General features: G+C 43.2%; 1 protein-coding gene across 1 annotated transcript in view; it reads right to left on the reverse strand.

Annotated features, from left to right (window-relative positions):
* Positions 1 to 22,663, reverse strand: part of lamc3 (laminin, gamma 3) — a 150,777-nt gene that overhangs the window by 68,173 nt on the left and 59,941 nt on the right. The window contains exon 3 of the mRNA XM_079814870.1: positions 4,367 to 4,497. Within this exon, the coding sequence (XP_079670996.1) occupies positions 4,367 to 4,497 (131 nt within the window). The remainder of the gene's footprint in view (positions 1 to 4,366; positions 4,498 to 22,663) is intronic.

Consider the following 22,663-nt stretch of genomic DNA (forward strand, 5'->3'; position numbering starts at 1 on the left):
TAAGTTGGCCAGCAACTCAATTAGGGAACCTCAGGGAACAAGGGTTTCAACAGTAACCAAGACGTTCCCTTTCAGTCAGTCACATTCGAAGTTACGTCGATACTGACATATGGGGTCCCTATGGAAAGCACCACAACCGCTGACACTTCCCCATGTAAATCGAACAGACTTCTGTACCTGGTGGGACGGAAGGACAGAACTTTTCAAGGGGAAGGTCGATAACTGACTTTCTTCTTTACCCTATTCAGCCACGACTGGTTGGATAACACTAGGGAAGCTTGCCAAGTCCAGATGGAAAGGGACATTACGGAGGCCACATCCTGCCAGTAGGGAGGTAACAATTGGAAAATAGACATATGGACTGATCATTGGGGTAGTACTACATATGAAAGAAATATCTGTGGTAGGTCCTACCTGGAAAGGAATGCAACTACTACAAACGCATAGCTCTGACAGAGCAGACACTGTCAAGGAAAAGACACCGATGGGGAAATCATACCATGGAAGAATACACATATGGGATTATCCAAGGGGAATTGCTACAAATGGGCACCTAGTGCAGTACAGGGGTTGACAAAAGGGGGCATGTACACAAGTACTGGGCCTGGCGTCAGACTCCCCCGCCATGTCTGACTGCCAAGGGTGTTGGAGTAAACTCAATCCAGGGTTCGCCAGCTGGGGAACTCCTCTGGAGAAAAAATAAGTGCAAGCGGGGCACAGAGACAGTTTTCTTGCCACAAACCTATTATACTGTTAACACACAGGAAGAAACTGGCTTCACGCGGAGATGATAAAATCTCAAAAATTTGTTGGGTGTTGCCCAGCCTGCAGCCCTGTAAATGTCTGCTAAAGAGGAGCCATGCTCTAACGCCCAAAAGGAGGTCTATCTCCAAAGGGACATGGCATGCCTTGAGTTTGGTACACCAGGGCAAAGGCATCCACTATGCAGTGGGTCAACCTCTGTTTGGAGACAGTCTTTCCCTTCTGCTGAGCTCCTAAAGATCTGAGTGTGGTCAACATAAATGCGACATAAAAGCAACACCGCAACACAAGGGCTGGGTCTTCCTCCTCCAGGGGAAGCTCTTGCAAGTTCACCACCTGGTCCAGAAAAGGAGTGGTGGGAACTTTGGGCACATATCCAGGCCGAGTTCTTAAGATTTCGAGAGAGTCAGCCAGCCCAAATTTCAGGCACATTTCGCTGACCAAAAAAACCTGCAGGTCCCCCACCCTCTTGATGAACATGAGCGTGGTCAGGAACACTGTCTTAAGGGAGAGGATGTTAAGCTTGACTGACTCTAACTGCTCAAAGGGTGCTCTCTGCAAAGCTGTAAGTACTACAGAGAGGTCCAATGAGGGGATGAGGCATGGCTGAGGAGAATTTAGTCTCCTGGTGCCTCTCAGGATGATCAAGTCATGCTTTCCCAAAGACCTACTGTCCACTGCATCCTGATGAGCTGCAATAGCAGCAACAGCAGCAACAGCAGCAACAGCAGCAGCAACATACACTTTCAAGGTGGAGCTCACCTAGTAGAGGGGGCTCTGGCTTGAGTGATAATGTTGAATATTGCCAGTCCAGAAGCCACACATGGAGGTTCCAGAGATCTGGATGCGGGTGCCATATGGTGCCCCATCCCTGAGAAAGAAGATCCTTCCTTAGGGGAAGGGAGGGATGGGCTGTCGCAAGAGGCAGCAGATGCGAGAACCAGGTCCAGATGGCACAACCATCAAGACCTGCTCCTCGTCCTCCCTGACCCTGCACAGTGTCTGTGCAAGTGAGCTCACTGGGGGAAATGCATACTTGCATGAACTCCAGTGTCAGTTGTGTGCCAGTGCATCCATGTCGAGGGTCCCCTTGGACAGGGAGTAAAAAGCTGGCAATGGGAGGATTCTGGAGAAGCAAACACAGGTCTACCTATGTGTCCCCGAATTGACTCCAGATCAGCTGGACCACATGGGGATGGAGTCTCCAATCTCAGGAGCGTGAGCTGTCGTGAGAGAACATACATTGCCCCAGCCCGATCTGGAGGCATCTGTTGTGACAACAACATGCCTGGACACTGGGGGAAATGCATACTTGCATAAACTCCAGTGTCAGCTGTGTGCCAGTACATCCATGTCGAGGGTCCCCTTGGACAGGGAGTAAAAATCTGGCAATGGGAGGATTCTGGAGAAGCAAACACAGGTCTACCTATGTGTCCCCGAATCGACTCCAGATCAGCTGGACCACATGGGGATGGAATCTCCAATCCCCCAGGAGCATGAGCTGTCATGAGAAAGCATACATTGCCCCAGCCTGATCTGGAGGCATCTTTTGTGACAACAACATGCCTGGACACTTGTTCTAAGGATACCCCTTCCTATAGAAATGCAAGGTCCAACCACGGGCTGAAAGTGCGGCGACAGGTCAGTGTGACGGTCACCCGATGTGTATCGGAGCACTATAACCATCTCAGGACTTGGCCATGTAGCCAGTGCTGAAGCGGTCTCATATGACCATGGCTGCAGATGCCATATGCCCCAGGACTGGGCACACTCGTTCTTGAGACCGAATCCAACTTCATGCGGAAAAAAGAAATACTCTACACAGCTTGCTCTTTTCCCAGTTGACCCGACGCCCCAAACTGCTGATGGTGCATGAGTACCAGATCCCTGTGCTTGCATAACAGATATCGAGAGTGACCCAGAATGAGCCAGTTGTCAATATAGTTGGATTATAGTTGGAATATCGCATAGCCGAGTGTGATCTTTCCGAATGAGCCATCGAGATGGGCTTGAAAGCGCTATCCAGGCCCCCAAACTCTGAGCAAGTGACACAAGCGGGCAGTGAGATGAAGCACAGGGGCCCAGCCCAGGAGGTGTAGCGTCCAAAAGTAGAGGCCGTGAGTGTGGTAAAACTCTTTCCTGGCTCCACGATTCCGGCAAAGGTTTGGCTGGAGATGCGTTAGGAGGCGTAGACCCTGTGGGGGGCCTCGACTTTGCGCCCTAGATGTTCCCTGATGCTCGGGTCACACTGGAGCAGGTGTAGGTGCCACAGGGTGACGCCCTCAGCAACCGACAGGCGGAGGGGCAGCCCTTTGTGGTTTAGTGGCAGCATCAAGATGTGTTTAATTACCTCTGTCTGCTTCTGTACTGCCGATAACTGCTGGGCAAAGTGCTCAACAGTGTCACCAGCCTGGGAGATGGGGGCGTCGAGAACTCAAACTTTGTCGGCATCCTTCACCTCAGCCAGGTTTAGCCTCGTCCAACATCATCTGACCGAGGGGCTGCGCCGTGACTTTTGTTGCCCTGAAGGTAAGGTCAGTCACCGTGCACAGTTCCTGCATCAACCCCTGCTCAGAACTACTTAGCTCTTTTAGTGCTTTGGCCTGATGGACTTGCAAGAGAGCAATAGCATGTAGGGCAGAGGCAACCTGTCCAGCAGCACTGTAAGCCTTAGCAGCAAGAGCCGCCATAAAAAAACAGGCAGTGGAGCGGAAAGGCCGAAGTTTCCACCAGGTATATTTGCGGGCATAAATGCACTGCAATTGCATGCTACACCTGAGGAATCTCCACATAACCCTTTCGCTGCCCCACCATTGAGATAGTGGGTGTCAGAGGGGGCCATGAAACAACTGCATCCAGAAATACACGGGTGGAATGCCATCTTGAAAAATACGCAATGTCACCCGTGTTTTGCTCTTTTTTGGAAAACTGCTCTTTTTTGTGTTGAAGGTGGAATCACTGCTCTTATCTGTGCACTTTGTGGGGCAAAACACAGCTGAATACACCTTTTCTCCAACAAAAGAATGTCTCCTATTTCTCAGCAAAGGCGAATGGCAGAGCGAGTAAAAAACAACAGCTCGGCTCAGAAGCAAAAAGCTGAATGAGTGAGTTGCCGGCCAGCTTATATAAACCCCATACATCAGTATCGGCGTAACGTTGAACATGATTGACTGAAAGGGAACTAGCATTAACATATTTGTGCACTTTATTATGAAGAAAAATCTAATAATCAGGCAAAAAGACACTTTGATATACAAGCAGATAATGAGAAAAGCAGACATGCACAAACTCAGACACAGACACAAACAATATACAGATGGTGACAAACACACAAATACACAAACACTGTCTCTTCCACATCCTGTTTATACTACTAATACACTTAAGATGTAGAACACCCATTAAATGGTTAGCAAAACGCTCTCTCTCTCTTGCTGAAGCACAGTTCCTCTTGATATCTTTCTCTTTCTAATTGTCCTATTCATCACCCATTGTCCATCATTTGCTCCCTTTCTCTTTTCTCTTTATCAGTATCCATCTGCCAATGAAACATTGGTGACCGCTAAAACACATACAACATATTTACATAGTTGTGTTTTTTTACCTGCCCCCCACGGAGAAATCAGATATGGCATAAAAATATGAACGAAGCACTTTGGCATCTTTGAAGAACTCGTCTCCAAAAGTGTTCAATCTGTCCAGAGAGATGATAATATCTGTAGCCGTCACCCAGTCCTATAGAGAGAAAGAAACAGGTAAGTAAAATTACAGAGAAATTTCATGCTATATTTCTGCTCTGTCTACCAAACAAACTTTTTGTAAAAATTAGATTAATACTCAAAATACTCACTTAATCAAAAGTGACACTAAAGGATTTATCAAATCTATAATTATTTCAACAAAAAAAATTTAAGCAACAACTTTTTTCAACATTAATGATAAGAAATGCTAATTTGTTGTTCAAGAAACATATTAGAATGCTTTCTGTAGGGTCACACTCTTCAAAATAAAGGTTCTTTATAAGCATTGAGGGTTCCATGAAGAACCTTTAACATCATTGGAACCTTTCCATTCCACCAAAGGTTCTTTATAGTAGAAAAAGGCTCTTTAGATTTTTTAAATGTTCTTCACACTAATAAAAAAACCACTGTTCTTTTAAGTGTTCACTGAAAGGTTCTTTGGGGAACCAAAAATAGTTCTTCTAAGGCATCACTGTGAAAATACCTAGGTTACAACTGTAACCTTGGTTCCCTGAAGAGGGAACGAGTCGCTGCGTCGAAATGATGCTGTGAGAACGCTCTGCCTGATTGTGTCGTGAAGCACGTGTGAAATCAGTCCAATGGCATAGGCGGGTGACGTCATGACCAGGAAGCTATAAAATGCACCTAGACCAAACAATGTCACGCAGTATCTCGTTCCCTCTTCAGGGAATCAAGGTTACAGTCGTAACTGAGGCTATCCCTTTCAAGGGAACTCGTGCTGCGTCGAAATGGTGCCACCATAATGACCATTGCCTGTCTAGTGTGAAATCAGGCGAGCACAACTAGGACAGCAGCACCTGGGACCCAGGTGTGAAGCCCAAAAACTAGGTTGAAAACCTGCTGAATGTCAGCGGAAAGGACCAGCCTGCTGCATCACCCTCTTGTTGGGGTACCCCTATTAAAGGGGTCCTGAATTGAGAAATCATCTTTCCCTTGAGCTTTTGATATATAAAAGGTCATGATAATATAAGAATATCCTGTAAGTTTCGGAGCTGAAATCTTCCTTGCTAGTCAAAGAAAAGCTTTTATTGACACCAGGCCCAGCAAACGATCGATCTCAGAATGTGCCAGGTTGTGACGTCAGAGTGTGGTGAAACACCGCCTCATCAGAAGAAGAACAACACCTGATTCTGTAGCCCCGCCCACCGTCTCGTGCCTGAGATGATTGAGGCCTACATAGAGCTAAACCGGATCGAACTTCTAAGCAATAAACATACCGCATAAGCTTCATTCGGCTTCCAATATTATGAATGCATGGATGAACTTTATTTTTAATGAATAACCAGCTCACGTGGGGAAGACATTGTGCGTCTGTTCCTTCATTTCACCACAGATTCATTTGTAAACAAGAGACTGGATTTGCAGACAGGATGAGATTACATTAATGAAGGAAGCAACACCCTAATGTAAGTAAAAAAATTTTTATAGCGATGTGATAGTATTGTATAGTTACAGATCGTTTGATATCTATTGATTATGTGTACGTGTCTAACTGAACATACAGTACCTTAGCACGCAGTCAAAGGCTGAAGAATCCTTTATTTGTGGTGTTGATGGTTCATTGCGATTCGGGATCCAACTCGGACATGTATGGGCCAGGGCTCGCAAAGCCCAATGTCCCGGGGCTATGTGTTTTCCAGACGGGCTACCAAAACGTAAGCCCGGCCTGCTGACATTAATATGAGTTCCCCTAGCCTGTATATGGTCCCCATGTGGCTAGAAATTTCGATAAGTGTAAACCAAGTTCTGGGTATCCTGGTCTGCCTTTGAGAAAATGAAAGCTCAGACAAGCCGATCTGGAATCTTCCCTGTATGTTGTCATACGGGGAAACGTTACCTCCCCTTCCTCTGCTTTGCCCGCCCAGAGAAAATGGATTCAGTTTATTTTAGTCGCAATGTCAGCAAAGGCTTTACAAACAGACTTTATGATATGGATTCGACAGCACTGCCACAAACAGTAACAGTGTTCATTAATGCCTGATCTGTGATCAGTGATTTCTGATGTGTATAATTATTCAAGTTCACACAGACTTTCTTTCTAAATCGTTTAATACTGTTTATGCATCAGTGAATCAAGCCAGTGACTAAACTATAAACTTCACATCGTTTCTGTTAGTAGCATGAAACGAATCTGTTATTTAAATTGTGATTAGATGCTAGATTAGCGATCAAAGAACACTCTCTTTATAATGTTCGGACCTGTCAATCACACGTTGTGAGTATATCTGCACACTTGCCCAAACTGCCGTTATAATGAATGACGCTGTTATGCTGCACAACGAAGCTCTTACTGTATTCCTGTCGATGTCGTGTTTGCTGTTAGTTGTGGTGAAAGCATTTTGTGAGAGAAATATCGTTGCAATGACAAGATCACTGCATTCACGCGATCAAGACTGTCTGTGACTCTATGTACTCAATGCTCATCACTTCAGCCTTTCATGTGATGGGGAAAGATCTAAAAATAATGCTATAATCAACACTTTCACAATTTGTTCATCTCAACAGCTGTGATGGTAAAAAAAACGTAGTAAAAGTATTTGAGAGGGGTTCCAAAATTCGTAGAATAAGGTGGAAAAAGACAGGGTCGGCGTGACTGGGACTTGTGTTTATTCAGAACTCCCAGGCCCCATTCACAGGAAGCCAGAGCTTTCCCTATCCGGCCCCCTCCGACCCCCTCCGACCCCCTCCGACCCCCTCCGACCCCCTCCTCCTTTCAAGAAATATCTGTGTACACACGAGAACGCTGAAACCGACTCAAAACGATGTAGTATTCGCCTTATTTTCGAACGCGGAAGTAAACATGGGTCCAACTTCCGGTTTTTGTGCGGCACTTCCGTTTTCTCGCTTCCCTGTGCTAACTAACGTTATCTGAACTAAATTAGGGAACTATGTCGTGGGAACATTTCCAAAAATCGCTGCATAATCGAAATGGCAGGTCAGTGGCAGTGCCACACCCTCAAACTATTCATGAGTGGGAGGATGACATGAAGAAGTGGCCTCATATAACGTACGAGGACATATTTAATTATTTTGTGTTGTCACTTGGTGCGGATGGGTCTACAATGCGCAACTACAAAAGTACTGAGGCGTATCAGTACCTCCACAGTGGAAAAGTTGGCAAGGTGTTAATCAATAACAACACCGATGACCTGATTTTCATGAAGGCTGGTGTCCAACCAAGCCAAAGCAAGTCTGACGTTCACTCTGCATTGATTCTGACTACATCAACCGGCACTATTGAGACGGCCGGGTGCTCCTGTGTCGCGGGTCAGGGGAAATCCTGTAGTCACGCAGCGGCGATCTTATGGAAGGTAGGCTAATTAATTGTCTGTTCAGTTGTCTGTTTTATGTACAGTATATGGTTCAGTGCCATAACATACTAGCTGTTGCCTCGTTGTGATTAGATTGCTAGTCCGTTTATATAGATAGCAATGCTAAATGTTTGCAAATTTTTCACATTAAAATTTAAGCTAGATTTATATTGAAGCTTAGAGTTTATTTCTATATTATTTGTACTGTTTGGGTATCAGTGCTAAAGAGCTGATGAAAACATTGGCTGCTAAGGCATTTGTAAAATAATATGTAGTTTATTGACTATTGTTTTTATTTTTTAATCAACAGATGGTGCACCTTTTCCAGATAAGTAAAAGTATAACATCTTGTTCATTGATGCTGCTTGGGTTAAGGTAAGGTCATTCCAGTTTGAGTAAATGTAATATTCTGTTATCACACCACATTTTGGTGAACCACCACTTCCTTTCTGTGTAGGTAAGTAAGTTTTTATTTTCACTAATTCTAATTCATGCCAGTATAATTTCGAATGGCAATTTGGGTAAGTACATCATCAAGGTGAATGTAAAAATATGGACAGTTGTCACCATAAACTGTCCATATTTTCTATATAAGTATTGTGACACCAAGGACTGTAATACATTAAAAATATGTAACGGTTCTATTTAAAATTTGTTAAAGGTGCCGTTTGCAGTGTCCAAAGAGCTGACTGGATTGTCCTGCACAGATGAGCAGCGCCACTGGAACTGAGGGACACAGCACAATTTAGTCCCAAAAAGGTTGCACAATATATGTTTTAGGCACCACAAAGAAAGTTCTGATGTCTCTGAGAACATCCTGCCGATCTCTCCGTCTCTACCACCAACCCCTGCCTACAGCTCACATGAAGCACTGAAGATGAGCTTAGAAGTCGCCAATGTTCCAGTGGGCAGCCTAACTGTTAATAATTGTTCCGCTGACCCTTTGTTAGGCTAGTTCCTTGGTGTTTTTGTTTTTATAGTTTGTGCTCAGTTTTACACATTAAAGGGTTAGTTCACCCAAAAATGAAATTTCTTCCATTAGTTACTCACCCCAATGTTGTTCCACACCCGTAAGACCTCCGTTCATCCTCGGAACACAGTTTAAGATATTTTAGATTTAGTCCGAGGGCTTTCAGTCCTTTGAATGTAAGTGTAAGCACACTTTGCTGTCCACGTCCAGAAAGGTAATGAAAACATCATCAAAGTAGTCCATATGTGACATCATTTGGTTAGTTAGACTCTTTTAAAGCATCGATAATACATTTTGATCCAAAAATAACAAAAACTAAGACTTTATTAAGCATTGTCTTCTCTTCCGCTTTTGTTTGAATCCGCGTTCACGACGCCACAGTGACGCTGCTGACGTGTTATCTGGTGCGATAGCAGTTGCGATAGCAGATACCAGACAGCAAAGTGTGCATACACTTACATTCAAAGGACTGAAAGCCCTCGGACTAAATCAAAAATATCTTAAACTGTGTTCCGAGGATGAACGGAGGTCTTACGGGTGTGGAACAACATTGGGGTGAGTCATTAATGGAAGAAATTTCATTTTCGGGTGAACTAACCCTTTAAGGTGATGTTTTACCATTTTAATAGTAATTGTGATTATAATTAATATGCATAATAAACTAAATGGCCTAGAAATAATGCCATACATGCGTGAAATGTTTAAATTGAGTGATGTTTTTCTATTTTAAAAGTGAATTATTGTAATTGCATTCAATGTAAACAAATGACATGAGCTAATAAATTCCATTAGTGAAATACTGTATTGTCTTGCCAGTTTATATACATGAGTCATGACACTTTTAGTTATTTACATGTGGTTAGGACAACATCCACTCAATCAAAATATGACTAAATAAATTACATTAGCAATTAAAATTAAAACTGGGACACAGCAAAGCGTTCTGCAAGATAACCCTGGAGTAGATTCAACTTTAGTTTCATCATGGTCATCAATATTTGATCCATTACGTATATCTTAAAGTTTGCTTTATAGAACTGTTCCAGAAATTTAACATGATCAAAAAAGGCAATGAGAGACAGGCCTGTGTACAACACACAGCTAGTGTCATTCTTCAGGATGGCATGGGCAAGGGGTTCTTCTCCACCACATTGTGTTTCTCTGTCGCATACATCTTTCAACTTTTCTCTTAATGTGTAGGTGTGATCCATCAGTGCCTGAACCTCCCACTGAGTGTCAGCATCTTTATGCATAGGTGACTCTGACTGTGGAATGGTCTGGTCAGCCTCCTCATCACAGTGGCGGTCATCTGCCAAACACAAGCCCACAACCAGTTTAGCAAACAACATAAAACATACCTAGACTACTTTAAACTACGTTAGCACCAAGCTAATATAGCAACACCTGTATTAGTGCTCATTCAAATAATTATATTGCATTTTTTGCTTCCAATTTTTACTAGTAGGGATGGAAAAAAAATACAAATATATTAAATGACAATATACTGTTGTCAGTGATATACATACAGTTCCTTTAACATTGCCTTGCGTAGCAATTGAAAATCCGTTATCTTACCTGTCTCTGCTAACCTCTTGACACGTCTCCTTGGATTATTTATCAGGACTTCGTAGCCCAGCCACTTTTCTGGTATCGGATGGTCTTCTGTTGGTATTGTGTGCACGAAATGAAAAGAACAAACATACGGTCGCTTCGGTGGTTTCTTCAAATTTAAAGCTTTTAACCACAGGCGAAGGGATTCCTCATTCTTCGGCGGGGGGTAAAGGTCGTAGGGCGCCTCGCATCCACAATCAGCTCTCGTACGCGTTTGATGAACAAAACACTCCTGCTCCAAGTAAATCTTTCTTTTGTACCTTTCTTTTGTACCAGTTATTATGACAACCTCTAACTGCACAAACAATCCCGGTCTTCCTCGAAGCCATAACGACGAGTTAGTTGTTACGAACGAACACTTGTTCTACGATGAAAGGTGGGTTAGCTAGGAAGTGCCAGACCGGAAGTGCCAGACCGGAAGTCTCGCACAAAAAAACGTCAAGTGGCCGTGTCCGTATTTCCGTTAAAAATAAGGTGAATACATTCCAGGCCAGTATGTGGCACTGTAATTCTGCCACAGAAATACACTAAAAACAGAGAAGAAGAGTTCTGTCAAGTCCATTAAGTCAAGAACACACATGACAAAAATTATTTAGAAATTTTTATTGAATTGCAATCAGTTGATGAATTCTGAATTAAATTAGTTTTTTGGCGGTATGGCTCTGTTCAGGGAGTCCTCTGACCTTTCATGAGCACCATGAAATAGCAGAGAGTCAGAGGACAGCAGCAGCATTAGGGAACGCTCACACAGTTTAGGACTGGGAGAGCTTAACTATTCCCCCCTATGAACAGAGCAGCAACGATGACAAACAAATGCCACATTATACACGACAGGAGGAGGTGGGGAGGTGGCGGGTTGCAAATTTGCGAGCAGCAAGTAGTAAGAGCGAACTGGATCTGCTTTAAATAGGCGCCCTGCTTTTAGCGTAGCCATTAGCAGCGAGGGGAGTTGAAACAGCTGATGCAAATCAGCTGATGAGACATTGTTGTTACCAATAGCGTTAGCAGCGTCTTGACTACTTGGCCAGCCAGAACTGACGCTGACGCTCAATTTCTGTCAGGTCCATTAAGTCAAGAACACACATGACAATAAAAATGATTTAGAAATTTTTATTGAATTGCAATCAGTTGATGAATTCTGAATTAAATTTGTTTTTTGGCGGTATGGCTCTGTTCAGGGAGTCCTCTGACCTTTCATGAGCACCATGAAATAGCAGAGAGTCAGAGGACAGCAGCAGCATTAGGGAACGCTCACACAGTTTAGGACTGGGAGAGCTTAACTATTCCCCCCAAACAAACCACACCTGGCAATCCTCTTGAGAATAAAACAAGAGGATGGAATTAGACAATTAAAATGCTTAGACGTCTTATGAATGAATTACGAATTAGTGCAATATGGTTTTGTTCAGATGAGTCTCCTGACCTTTCATGAGCACCATGAAATAGCATTGAGTCAGGGGACAGCAGCAGCATTAGTGGACGCTCACATGAATTAGGACTAGGGGAGCTTAACTATTCCCCCCCAAACAAACCACACCTGGCAATCCTCTTGAGAATTAGCCTGGATGCCAGCCGAACTTAGCCCCGCCCACAAAAATTTTACTCTGCCAGTTCGGTCTGGACTTGCTCAATAGAGGAGTAATTATGCCCGAACAGAAGCTGTTCGGACCAATGAAATTGTCAGGGCGGGTTTTAGACGATGATGGACAGATGATAAACAGTAACGTAATCATCCACGTCATCAAAGAGCACTTGGGTTGAATTTGTTCTAATCCTAAACGGAGAACTTGTTCATATATGAATTCACCTTTACTATTTCTCTCAGAAATGATGATCGTGTTGGTAAGTACTCTGTGTATCCTTAAATTCTTTTTTTAAACACCGGCAAAGTTCGTTTACACTCATCTTTTTCTTCCAACGTTAGGCTACTTATTCCAGCGTGCAGACAGGGTTGCCAAGTTTTTACAACAAAACCCGCCCAATTGCTAACGTTCCTCAAAACTAGCCAAAAACAAGCCCAATAGCTTTCCAGGGGGGTTCTCCAGGAAAAAAGGCATTTGGAGGGTAAAATATGTGTTATTTTGGAAGGACTGCTTGCTAAAATTCGATTTCCTGGGTCTGTCTATCACATAATTGGGGTCTTTTCAACCCGTGGACTTGGCAACACAGTGCAGTTGAGTTCTGTTGACATTTGACTACTAACGTTATGCGTCGCTCGGTCGCTCCGTTGCTCTGATTGGTTGTAGGTCTATCCAATTGAGGTCTTTCCTGGTTCGGTTGAAACACGCCCCATAATCACAGACCAACGGAGCAGTATCAGACTCATATTCTGACTAGAATTGAGTATGACGACGTCAGGCTACTTGAGAATAAAACAAGAGGACGGAATTAGACAATTAAATTCTTAGACGTCTTATGAATGAATTACGAATTAGTGCAATATGGTTTTGTTCAGATGAGTCTCCTGACCTTTCATGAGCACCATGAAATAGGATTGAGTCAGGGGACAGCAGCAGCATTAGTGGACGCTCACGTGAATTAGGACTAGGGGAGCTGAACTACCCCCCCCCCCCCCAGACCATACCAGGCAATCCTCCCTAGCTCTTCCAGCTAATTGAAGAGACAGCAGGGGATACAAAGCAATTTCATCCAAGTGAAGATAGCAGGAGCTACAGTATGTAGCTACAGTTATTGATACGAGTAAATAGGCGATATGGCTCTGTTCTAAATTCCCTTTCATTATCATGGGGAGCTCCATGAAATCCAAAACAGGGAACAGCAGCAGCTTCTAGGGGCAATCTGCCTATTTTATAGACTGGAGAGTAGCATAAATTCCCCCAACAGACCATACCGGGCAATCCTCCCTGGCTCTTCCTTCTAAATCGAAGAGCCACGGAGGATCCAAAAGTGTTTCGTGAGAAGGCAATCTATCTGATTTTAATTGTAAAAATCCAATCGATCTACGTGAAGCTAGCATGATGAATGTAACCAGCTAATGATAAAAGTCATTTATATTTATATATATGCACAGATACTGAAGCTATAATATTACATTTCTCATGCCACGATCAGAGAGCAGCACTCATACCTTTCTAAAGGCCGCAGCATACTCCGCAAGAACAGAGAAAAAAGTTCTCGCTCCCAGGGCTGCGAGAACAAAATGACGTAATTTTGTTCTCGGAGCCCTGGTTTGGGAGTTCTCGCAGCTTGTTCTCGACACATCGTCTGAGCAGAACTTTTTTCTTGTGAGTGTGTGAGAACTATTGTGTGATTGGTCAAAATTTTTAAGTGGGCGTGGTTAATGCGGAGAAACAGAGATGTTCGGCACCTGCTTTTCTCGTGAAGTATGTAATGTCCTGGCCAGAACGAACTTTGTTCTTGTTCTTGCCACCTACGGAAAAAACGAACAAATTTCTTTGTTCTTGCAGAGTATGATCCAAGCTTAATGGATGCTCGAGCATCGGGCCAGATAAAACGTTCATAAGCAGCTGAAGACAATCGCATGAATGGCCTTCAAATGTAGAGACAGGAGTGGAGGAAACTGCAGTTGTAGCAACCATTGTGCCTATAGCTTTAAGAAAACGCATATTTCCAAATTTCCAATAGCGACTTTAGCTTGAAGAAAGAATTTCCAATTTTATTTATTTATTTAATTTAATTTATTTCCTGAGTCTAAGGGTGAATGAATAATCTGTATAAGTTGATACACCGTAAAAATAGTGTCGTGGTAATCTTTAATCAAATCTGAAAAGTAACTTCTAACTCTAAAGTTCTACTCTAAAGTTAGTTATAACTTAAGAACAAGTGTGTTTCTAACAGCACCTACAGCTTTTAAAAACAAGCATGTTTCCAAACTCTACTATAGCTTACGATATCACTTTAAGACAAGCACATTTCCAACATATATAGCTTAAGAAAAAGTAGTTTTCCAGTAGCTATATCACTTAAGCCAAGCATGCATCAGACACTATAGCTTTAATAACAAGCGATTTCCAATATTGATTATAGCTTTAAACAAGCATGTTCCCGATATCAACTATTAATTAGTGCTGTCAGTTAAACGCGTTATTAACGACGTTAACGCAAACCTATTTTAACGGCGTCAATTTTTTTATCGCGAGATTAACGTTCTTTTTGGTCTAACAAACTTTGTAGTTTTTTCACATGCTGTTGCAACAACTAGTAACGTTAGAAAAACTACAACACCACTCCGGATGTAGCTAGACCGGAAACAAAACATCAGGCACGCTGCGGCTGCCCGCACTCGTTTGGGCCATTAAAAGATTAGACGTGGATGGCAAGCGTGAGACGCCGAAATGAGAAACGTATTAAGCCATGGTTTAACTCAGGGGTCTTCAACTAAAAGTGCTTGTCTTGAGCGCTGCTTTCTGCTCTGATGGTGCATTCACACCAGACGCGAATGAAGCGTTTTGCGCGAGTGATTTAAGTCAATGCAAAGACGCAAATAGACATTCTGCGGCGCGGATTAAGCGGCGTGCATGTCGCGTCATTCGCGTCCGGTGTGAGCGCACCATCAGTCTCTTCTTCACTGCATGCTTGACCGCGCGTCTGGGTCTGAACGTAGTAACTGAGCATTGCAACGTTAACTGTTTCATTACGTCAAAAGGCTTCGCGGTCCGGATTCAGACCGGAGTCCGCTAGTTGGCGACCCCTGGTTTAACTGCACTATAGGCGGAGTCCTAGTTTACCTTGCATGTGCACTTTGTAATTTTATTTTGTATCACCCTGTTTTGATCCCTTAGAAAGGGCTGTTGAAGGGGCTGTTTGTGCAACAAAGTATTTGTTTCACCCTTTTATTGATGGGCAGTGTTACATTGTGTGAGATTATTTGCTCCAAGTGAGAATGTTGGTGTGAAATCGAACACTAAAGTATGCCAATGTTGTTTTCAATAAAACAAACATTTGAACAAAGCAAGCCGATCCACTTTTCTATGTTGATAAGAGCATTAAAATAAGAAAAAATAATGGGACAAAAAGAAATCAAGGGACATTTAGAATAAATAAAAATGTGCGATTAATTGTGAGTTAACTATGACATTAATGCGATTAATCGCGATTAAATATTTTAATCGTTTGACAGCACTACTATTAATTAAACAACAAGCGCTTCCAATATTAATTATAGCTTTAAGAACGAGCACTTCCAATATTAGTTATAGCTTTAATATTGATTATAGCTTTAAGAACACGCGGTTTTCCATATTACTATAGCTTTAAGAACAAGCACTTTCAATTTTAATATAACTTTAAGAACAAGCACCCCAATAGTAGCTATAGCTTTAAGAACCAGCGCTTCCAATATTAATTATAGCTTTAATACAAGCATTTCCAATATTAGCTAGTTTTAAGAACAAGCACTTCCAATATTAGCTAAATCTTTAAAAACAAGCATTTCAATATTAGCTAAATCTTTAAGAACAAGCATTTCCATATTAGCTATAGCTTTAAGAACAAGCATTTCCAATATTAATTATAGCTGTAAGAACAAGCACTTCCGATATTATAGCTTTAAGAACAAGTACTTCAAATATTAATTATAGCTTTAACAAGCATTTCCAATATTAGCTATAGCTTTAATACAACGCTTCCAATATATAGCTTTGATAACAAGCACTTCAGATTTTAATTATATCTTTAAGAACAAGTGTGTTCCCAATCTCAACTATAGCTTAAGACAATATCCAATAGCAACTTTAGCTTAAAACGAGTTACACATTTACAAATACCACTATAGAGACAGAACAATATCCATAAGCCTAGCATTTTACTGAAACGACTAAGCTTAAGCAATGCAAATACCATTGTCAATTACGTTGCCAATTACCTGATAATTTTTAACAGTGTTTTAAAATTAACTTAGTTTCATGAAGACACAGATGAATGAGAGTGAAAATTGCCAGCTGAGACATAGGCTTGATATACTTAACTTGTGGAGTGCAGATTTCTCTGAAATTGTTCTTGAGTCAGTCACAAAAATTTTAAGTATAACTTCAGAGAGTCCATGAAAATAATGCAGCGATGCAAACTCCAAATTAGACAGTTTATGAACCATGCAACAAAAACGCAAGTTCAAGTTTACAACCTGAATGAATGTGAGGTGAACCGTGTGGGGTCGAATTGCTCTCATTATATTTCGCACAGCACAAATCCTTGTGATATGATTCTGTTTTGCCAGCCGATTTCCCCATTTAATTAGTTCCTGACAAATCTTGTATTAAAAGCAAAACATGCATTTGAGCAGTGAGTGATTTTAACTAATAAATACCTCTCTGATGGCCACCTCTCAGGATCACGTTTGTGACGATCGGTGGCTGCCCATCGCTGCTAAACACGCCGCAAATAGAACACCCGACGTATCCGAGAGTCGAGACACAGAACCCAGTGAAACGTTTGCCAAATGATAAAATTACAGGCTCATCAAGCGGGGTTGCTTTCGTTGAGAAAATAGCTTGTAACGTTAGAACTTGAACCGCCACACTCGGGTAAGCTGGAAAAAAAAATCATTCTTACGAGACAGCAGTTAGTCTAGTAAGAAGCTGACGAAAGTATCAACACATGGTCATAATTGTTGCTGCTCCCATAGTTATGAAATCGTATATGTCCTGATATAATTCTGCTGAAAATGCAGCTGCTGGCGTTTGTATGTAATATTGAATACATTATTTGCAAAAATAATGCTCACATTGCATGATTGAATCATTAGCCAACACATACTGATCTCACTCAATAGAACACAGAGTGAAAGGCAATGCACTTTAAAGAGCCTTGTGTATGTTCGGTGATTTGTTAAAGCAGACTGCACAAAATGCATAGCGATAAGCAAAGGAAAACCAATAAATTCTTATCCTGGTTGCAAATTTGCGAGCAGCAAGTAGTAAGAGCGAACTGGATCTGCTTTAAATAGGCGCCCTGCTTTTAGCAGCGAGGGGAGTTGAAACAGCTGATGCAAATCAGCTGATGAGACATTGTTGTTACCAATAGCGTTAGCAGCGTCTTGACTACTTGGCCTACCAGAACTGACGCTGACGCTCAATTTGTGGCTAGAAGGGGTACAGCAATGGTAGGAAGTGAGGCGAAATCTCACAATAAAATAACAATAAATAAATTTGCTACTTACCAGTGTTAATTTTGACAGCATATTTTGATTTAGTTTTAGTCATAGTCTTTTGACTAAAATTCCATTTAGTTTTAGTCATATTTTAGTCACCTGAATTGTTTTTAGTTTTAGTCTAGTTTTAGTCAACTAAATATCATAAGATTTTAGTCGACTAAATCTACAGTAGATTTAGTCTCCTAAAATCTAATGAGTTTAGTTAAATTGTAATACATTAAGCATTTAAGTATTAGATAACCAACTGTCACTTGAACTGACATTTTGTTTTTGACATTAAAAATACACGAAAGAGATCTCAATTCACTTTTTTGTTTGTTTTTAAAAACATCTATATAGTTTTTATAACTTTGTATTTCTGTTTTAGTTAGTATTAGTTTAAGTTAGTGTTTAGTTAGTGTTAAGCTAAAGCTTCAAATAAGTTTGTTTATTTATTTTTTTTAATTTCAGTTAACATTTATTTAATTTCAAGTAACAAAGATTTTTTTTAATGGTTTTAATTAACTATTATAACCCTGATACTTTATTTAATATGTGTCAAATACTGGTCTTTCCTCCTGACTATGAATTAAATGGGAATTAAATTAAATACAGTTTATTGTTTAAGCAAAAACGAATATATAATGTGTGACTTTTAAGTAGCACGACACGTTCAGATCAAATGTGTGCATCTGTTACACAGGACCTCAGTTCTGACTGGATCTCTTCCCTAATCGTCCCTCCCTAACATTTTTGTTTCGTTTTTATTTGTTGACGAAAATGACAGTTGATTTTCGTTATAGTTTTTGTCAACCAACACTAGTTTTTATTTAGTTATCGTCTCGTTTTCGTCAGTGAAAAAAGGTTTTTGACGAAAATTATGACGAAAATTATTCGTCAACGAAATTAACACGGCTACTTACCAGATGTGTTTTATTAACGCATACACCTACCCCAACCCTAAACCTACCCTTACAATAATGCAAATACAGGAATTAAATTACGCAATATTGATGTGCGCATGCCCAGTGCCCGTAGTTGTATTCCTTTAAAGTCTTTCCCGTGGGTGACGTGGTGTGATGACATCACCGTTTCACAAAATATACGGATTGGCTGTACACACGAAAACGCAAGGGTGTCGTTTTCAGATTTATCCATTCTGGGACCCGGTTTAAAAAAATATAGGATTCATGCTCCCAAAATGCCGGATCCGTGTGGACGAAACGCTGATTCGGTACAAAATGTTTACGTATACAGCTAAACGCGTCTCTGTGTGGATGGGGCCTCAGATACAAACAAAATAAACTTGCGCTCACAGCGCTGTCAATAACTCAGTACAATATAACTTTCTCAGCAATCTTTCTCCAGCTCTCCGTCTCTCTGGTTCACGAGTGCCCAGTCCATCTCTCTCTCTCTTCGTGCAGACCTCGCTAAACCACGCCCCCTCCGCCACATAATCTAATACTCATTTCAAATGCAAAGATGTCAGCCAATCACAACAGTGGGCGTTTTCACTGAAGTCTCACAGCAGACACGCCCCTTGAAACAGAGCATTCAAGAGAGAGGGCTAATATCAGGATAGAAAAAAATGCCTTTTATTTCTAAATTATGACATTTTATGATGTAAAAATAATACTAACAATATAAGTACATCTCAGGAAAACGTTATTAAATTATAAAAAAATCCACGCCATGGGACCTCTAAATAGGGAATTAACATTCCTTTCTTGATGTGCGTTGTTCACTCTCTTGACTTGATATTTGAAGTGCTTGTGCACGCGTGCGCGTGCGTGTGTACGGTTCATGGTTATATCCACCAATCGGGTGGGCCAAGTAATAAAAAAAATAACATTCCAATCAATCGCAGGTGGATGAGAGATAAATCATTGTGTTTGTTTGATAAAGATATTTTGCGAGCCCTGTGGGCGATTCATTCAGGTTGCCATTTTCCCACACGCTTTCAAAGCAATTCCCACAGGTACTGACAGGGGAGCTGAAGCTCATTAAATATGCAAATCTTATCCAATCCTAGCCGTGGGCATTTACTTCCATGTCACATGCCTGTCCTGTCTTGTGGAGCACTTGGTGTTTTGGGCTATGTGTTCGTGTCTCTGTCTGATCCCTCCCCCTTGTTATCTGATTAGTGTTTGATTTCTCCCACCTGTTCCCTCCTGATTTCTTCCCCTTTAAATAGTTCCCTTGTGTTCAAAGTCCTTGTCGGTACGTTGTCTAATGTCTCCCTTCCGTGATCCGCTCCTTTCCTCTATTTGGTATGTTTGTGTTCAAGTTATGTTGTTTTGATTTATGTTATGTTTTCCCCCAAATGGGTTTTTGTTTTGGATTATGTTTGTTTTGTTAATAAACCTGTCCCTTCCTGCATTTGAGTCCTCACCTCAGTTTTCTTATTGTTTGACGTAACATAACGTACCGACCATGTTGAGGACTCAGCGGAAGAGGATTTCGCCCGCTTCCACAGTCTCATGCCCCTACGCTGAGCGCATCCTGCAGTTTCAGGCCTTAGCATCCCTCCGCCAACAAGGAACTGATCTAAGGAGGTTCGCGGTCAGGTTCCTTGGGGTGGCGGAGGGATTAAAGCTGGGTGAAGGGCCGCTTAAGGACCTTTTCTTTTATGCTCTTGACGAGCCCAAGGACTGGCTGATCAGGAGCATTTACGATAGAGATACCTTTGAGGCAATGGTGGAGGGTTTCGCTTGCCTGCAGGAACGAGATGCCAGGGGTAGAGGAAGTCTGTTCCGGTGGTCCCGAGTCTGGTGGACCCTGTTCCGGTGGTCCCTGTTCCGGTGGACCCACTTCCGAAATGGAGGAGGAGGTGAAAGGCTCCCTCCACAACTGCTCCGGTGGTCCCTGTTCCGGTGAACTCCGTTCCGGTTAATACAGTTTCAGTGGTCTCAGTTCCGGTGGTCCCAGTTCTGGTGAACTCTGTTCCGGTGGATACAGTTCGGGTGAACCCAGTTCCGGGGGTCTCCGTTCCGGTGGATACTGTTCCGGTGGATACTGTTCCGGTGGTCCCAGTTCCGAAACGGAGGAGGAGGAGGAGAAGGGCAGTTCCGGTGGACTCTGTTCCGGTGGACTCTGTTCCGGTGGACTCTGTTCCGGTGGACTCTGTTCCGGTGGACTCTGTTCCGGTGGACTCCGTTCCGGTGGACTCCGTTCCGGTGGACCCAGCTCGGGTAGACCCAGCACCGGTGATTTCCATTCCGGTGGATACAGTTTCGGTGGTCGCTGCTGTGCCGGACATGCCACCCAGGCTCCTGGCTCTGCCTGCGCCACCTAGACGCCCTGCTCTGCCTGCGCCGCCCTGCTCTGGCCGCGCCGCCCGGGTGCCCTGCTCTGCCCGCGCCGCCCTGGCGTCCTGCTCTGCCCGTGCCGCCCTGGTGCCCTGCACTCTGCGTGACAACCTGGCGCCCTGAACTCTGCGTGCCGCTCTGGCCGCCTGAACTCTGCGTGCCGCCCTGGCCGCCTGAACTCTGCGTGCCACCCTGGCGCCCTGCACTCTGCGTGCCGCCCTGGCCACCTGAACTCTGCGTGCCACCCTGGCGCCCTGCACTCTGCGTGCCGCCCTGGCCGCCTGAACTCTGTGGGCCGCAAATATGTTTTCCCCTTGTGGGTTTTTGTTTTGGATTATGTTTGTTTTGTTAATAAACCTGTCCCTTCCAGCATTTGAGTCCTCACCTCAGTTTTCTTATTGTTTGACGTTACATTCCAAGTCTTCAGTGTGGCACGCCCATAAAAAAACAGGGTTCCAGGAGAGATCCTCAAAACCAGGGTAGAAAATAGCCTATTACGTATTCATTATGATGTTTTTGAATGCAAAAAATGCGTGAACATAAGTTGACCTCAGACAACAGTATAAAAAATAACCCCTTTGACCCCTTTAAAAGTCTGAAGCCTCCATCACTCCTGATCTGACACACCATAGAGGAAACAACAAATGGATTCTTCCCAAAGACACCACACAAAACGTGTGTGGTAAGCTGGTAAGGCCTCCACGCAAACCCTTAGAGTGGATGGGAATAATCCTGCAGAACTTCCAGCACTACACCAATTGGGCAGTTAACTGGATTCAGCTGATGATTTCTGCCGGTTTCCTCGTGCAGAGAGCTCTGGAGTGAAGCATGGTTTCAACAACCTCAGTTGAGAGAACTGAGTCTATGAGCTGGGCCCCCACATAGCCCAGACCCACATACTCTGCTCTCTAGAACTCAGGAGTAGAATGATTGGGAAGCAGTGTCCAGACATCCGCGGCCACGTATGCACCTCCATATGAGCTCCACCCCCTCAGGAGTGGAGTCTCTATACCCCAGGCCTCAGCCCCTGTCTCGACAGGATGTCCTGCTCCCTGAATTTGGTGCCCAGGGATGTAGAGCCTGAGCCATCGTATCCAGGCAGCAAATGCCAAGAGATGGTGACCCCTCCACAGATCCTGAGCTGAGCGGCCATGCATGATCGTTCCCCAGCCCCTGAGGGAAGCATCCTTCATAAGCTTTACGCAATGATGAGAAGCTACCAACACAGGAACCTGGGACAACATCCAAGGCTCCTTCCACATAACCAAAGTACGAAGCACCTGCGCGTAACCATGATCATGTGGAAAAGGGTTGCCCTTCAGGGTCCCTTGGTCTTGAGCCACCACTGCAAAGGTCTCAAATACAGCAGGCCAAAAGGTGTCCCGTTGGACGCAGCTGCCATCAAACCTAACAGTCTCAAAAACTGTTAGACAGTGAGTGACTGGCCTAGCTATCTTGCTCAAGGCCCGAATGGAAGAAACATGGTATAGGTACGCTTCGCCCCTGAGAGCGAACCTCAGGAACTTCCTGTGTTTAGGAAGGATGGATACAAGGCAGGATGTGTCATTGAGATCTATCGTGACAAACCAGTCCTCGGAGCTGATCTGTAACACAATTTGTCTCAACGTTAGCATTTTGAACTTGAGCTGCACAACTGAAAGGTTCAGAAGATGCAGATCCAAAAGGGGATGCAACCCCCCATCCTCCTTTGGAATGATCCTGTTCCATGACCAGAGCCTGCTCTCGGCCTACCACTGTGGACAGGACCCCACAAATCTAGGCTTTTTCGACTGTGGGCAGGACCCAGCGAGATATATTTGGTAGTAGCT

This window comes from Gobio gobio (assembly GCF_949357685.1).
Source record: "Gobio gobio genome assembly, chromosome: 4".
NCBI classification, from domain to species: domain Eukaryota; kingdom Metazoa; phylum Chordata; class Actinopteri; order Cypriniformes; family Gobionidae; genus Gobio; species Gobio gobio.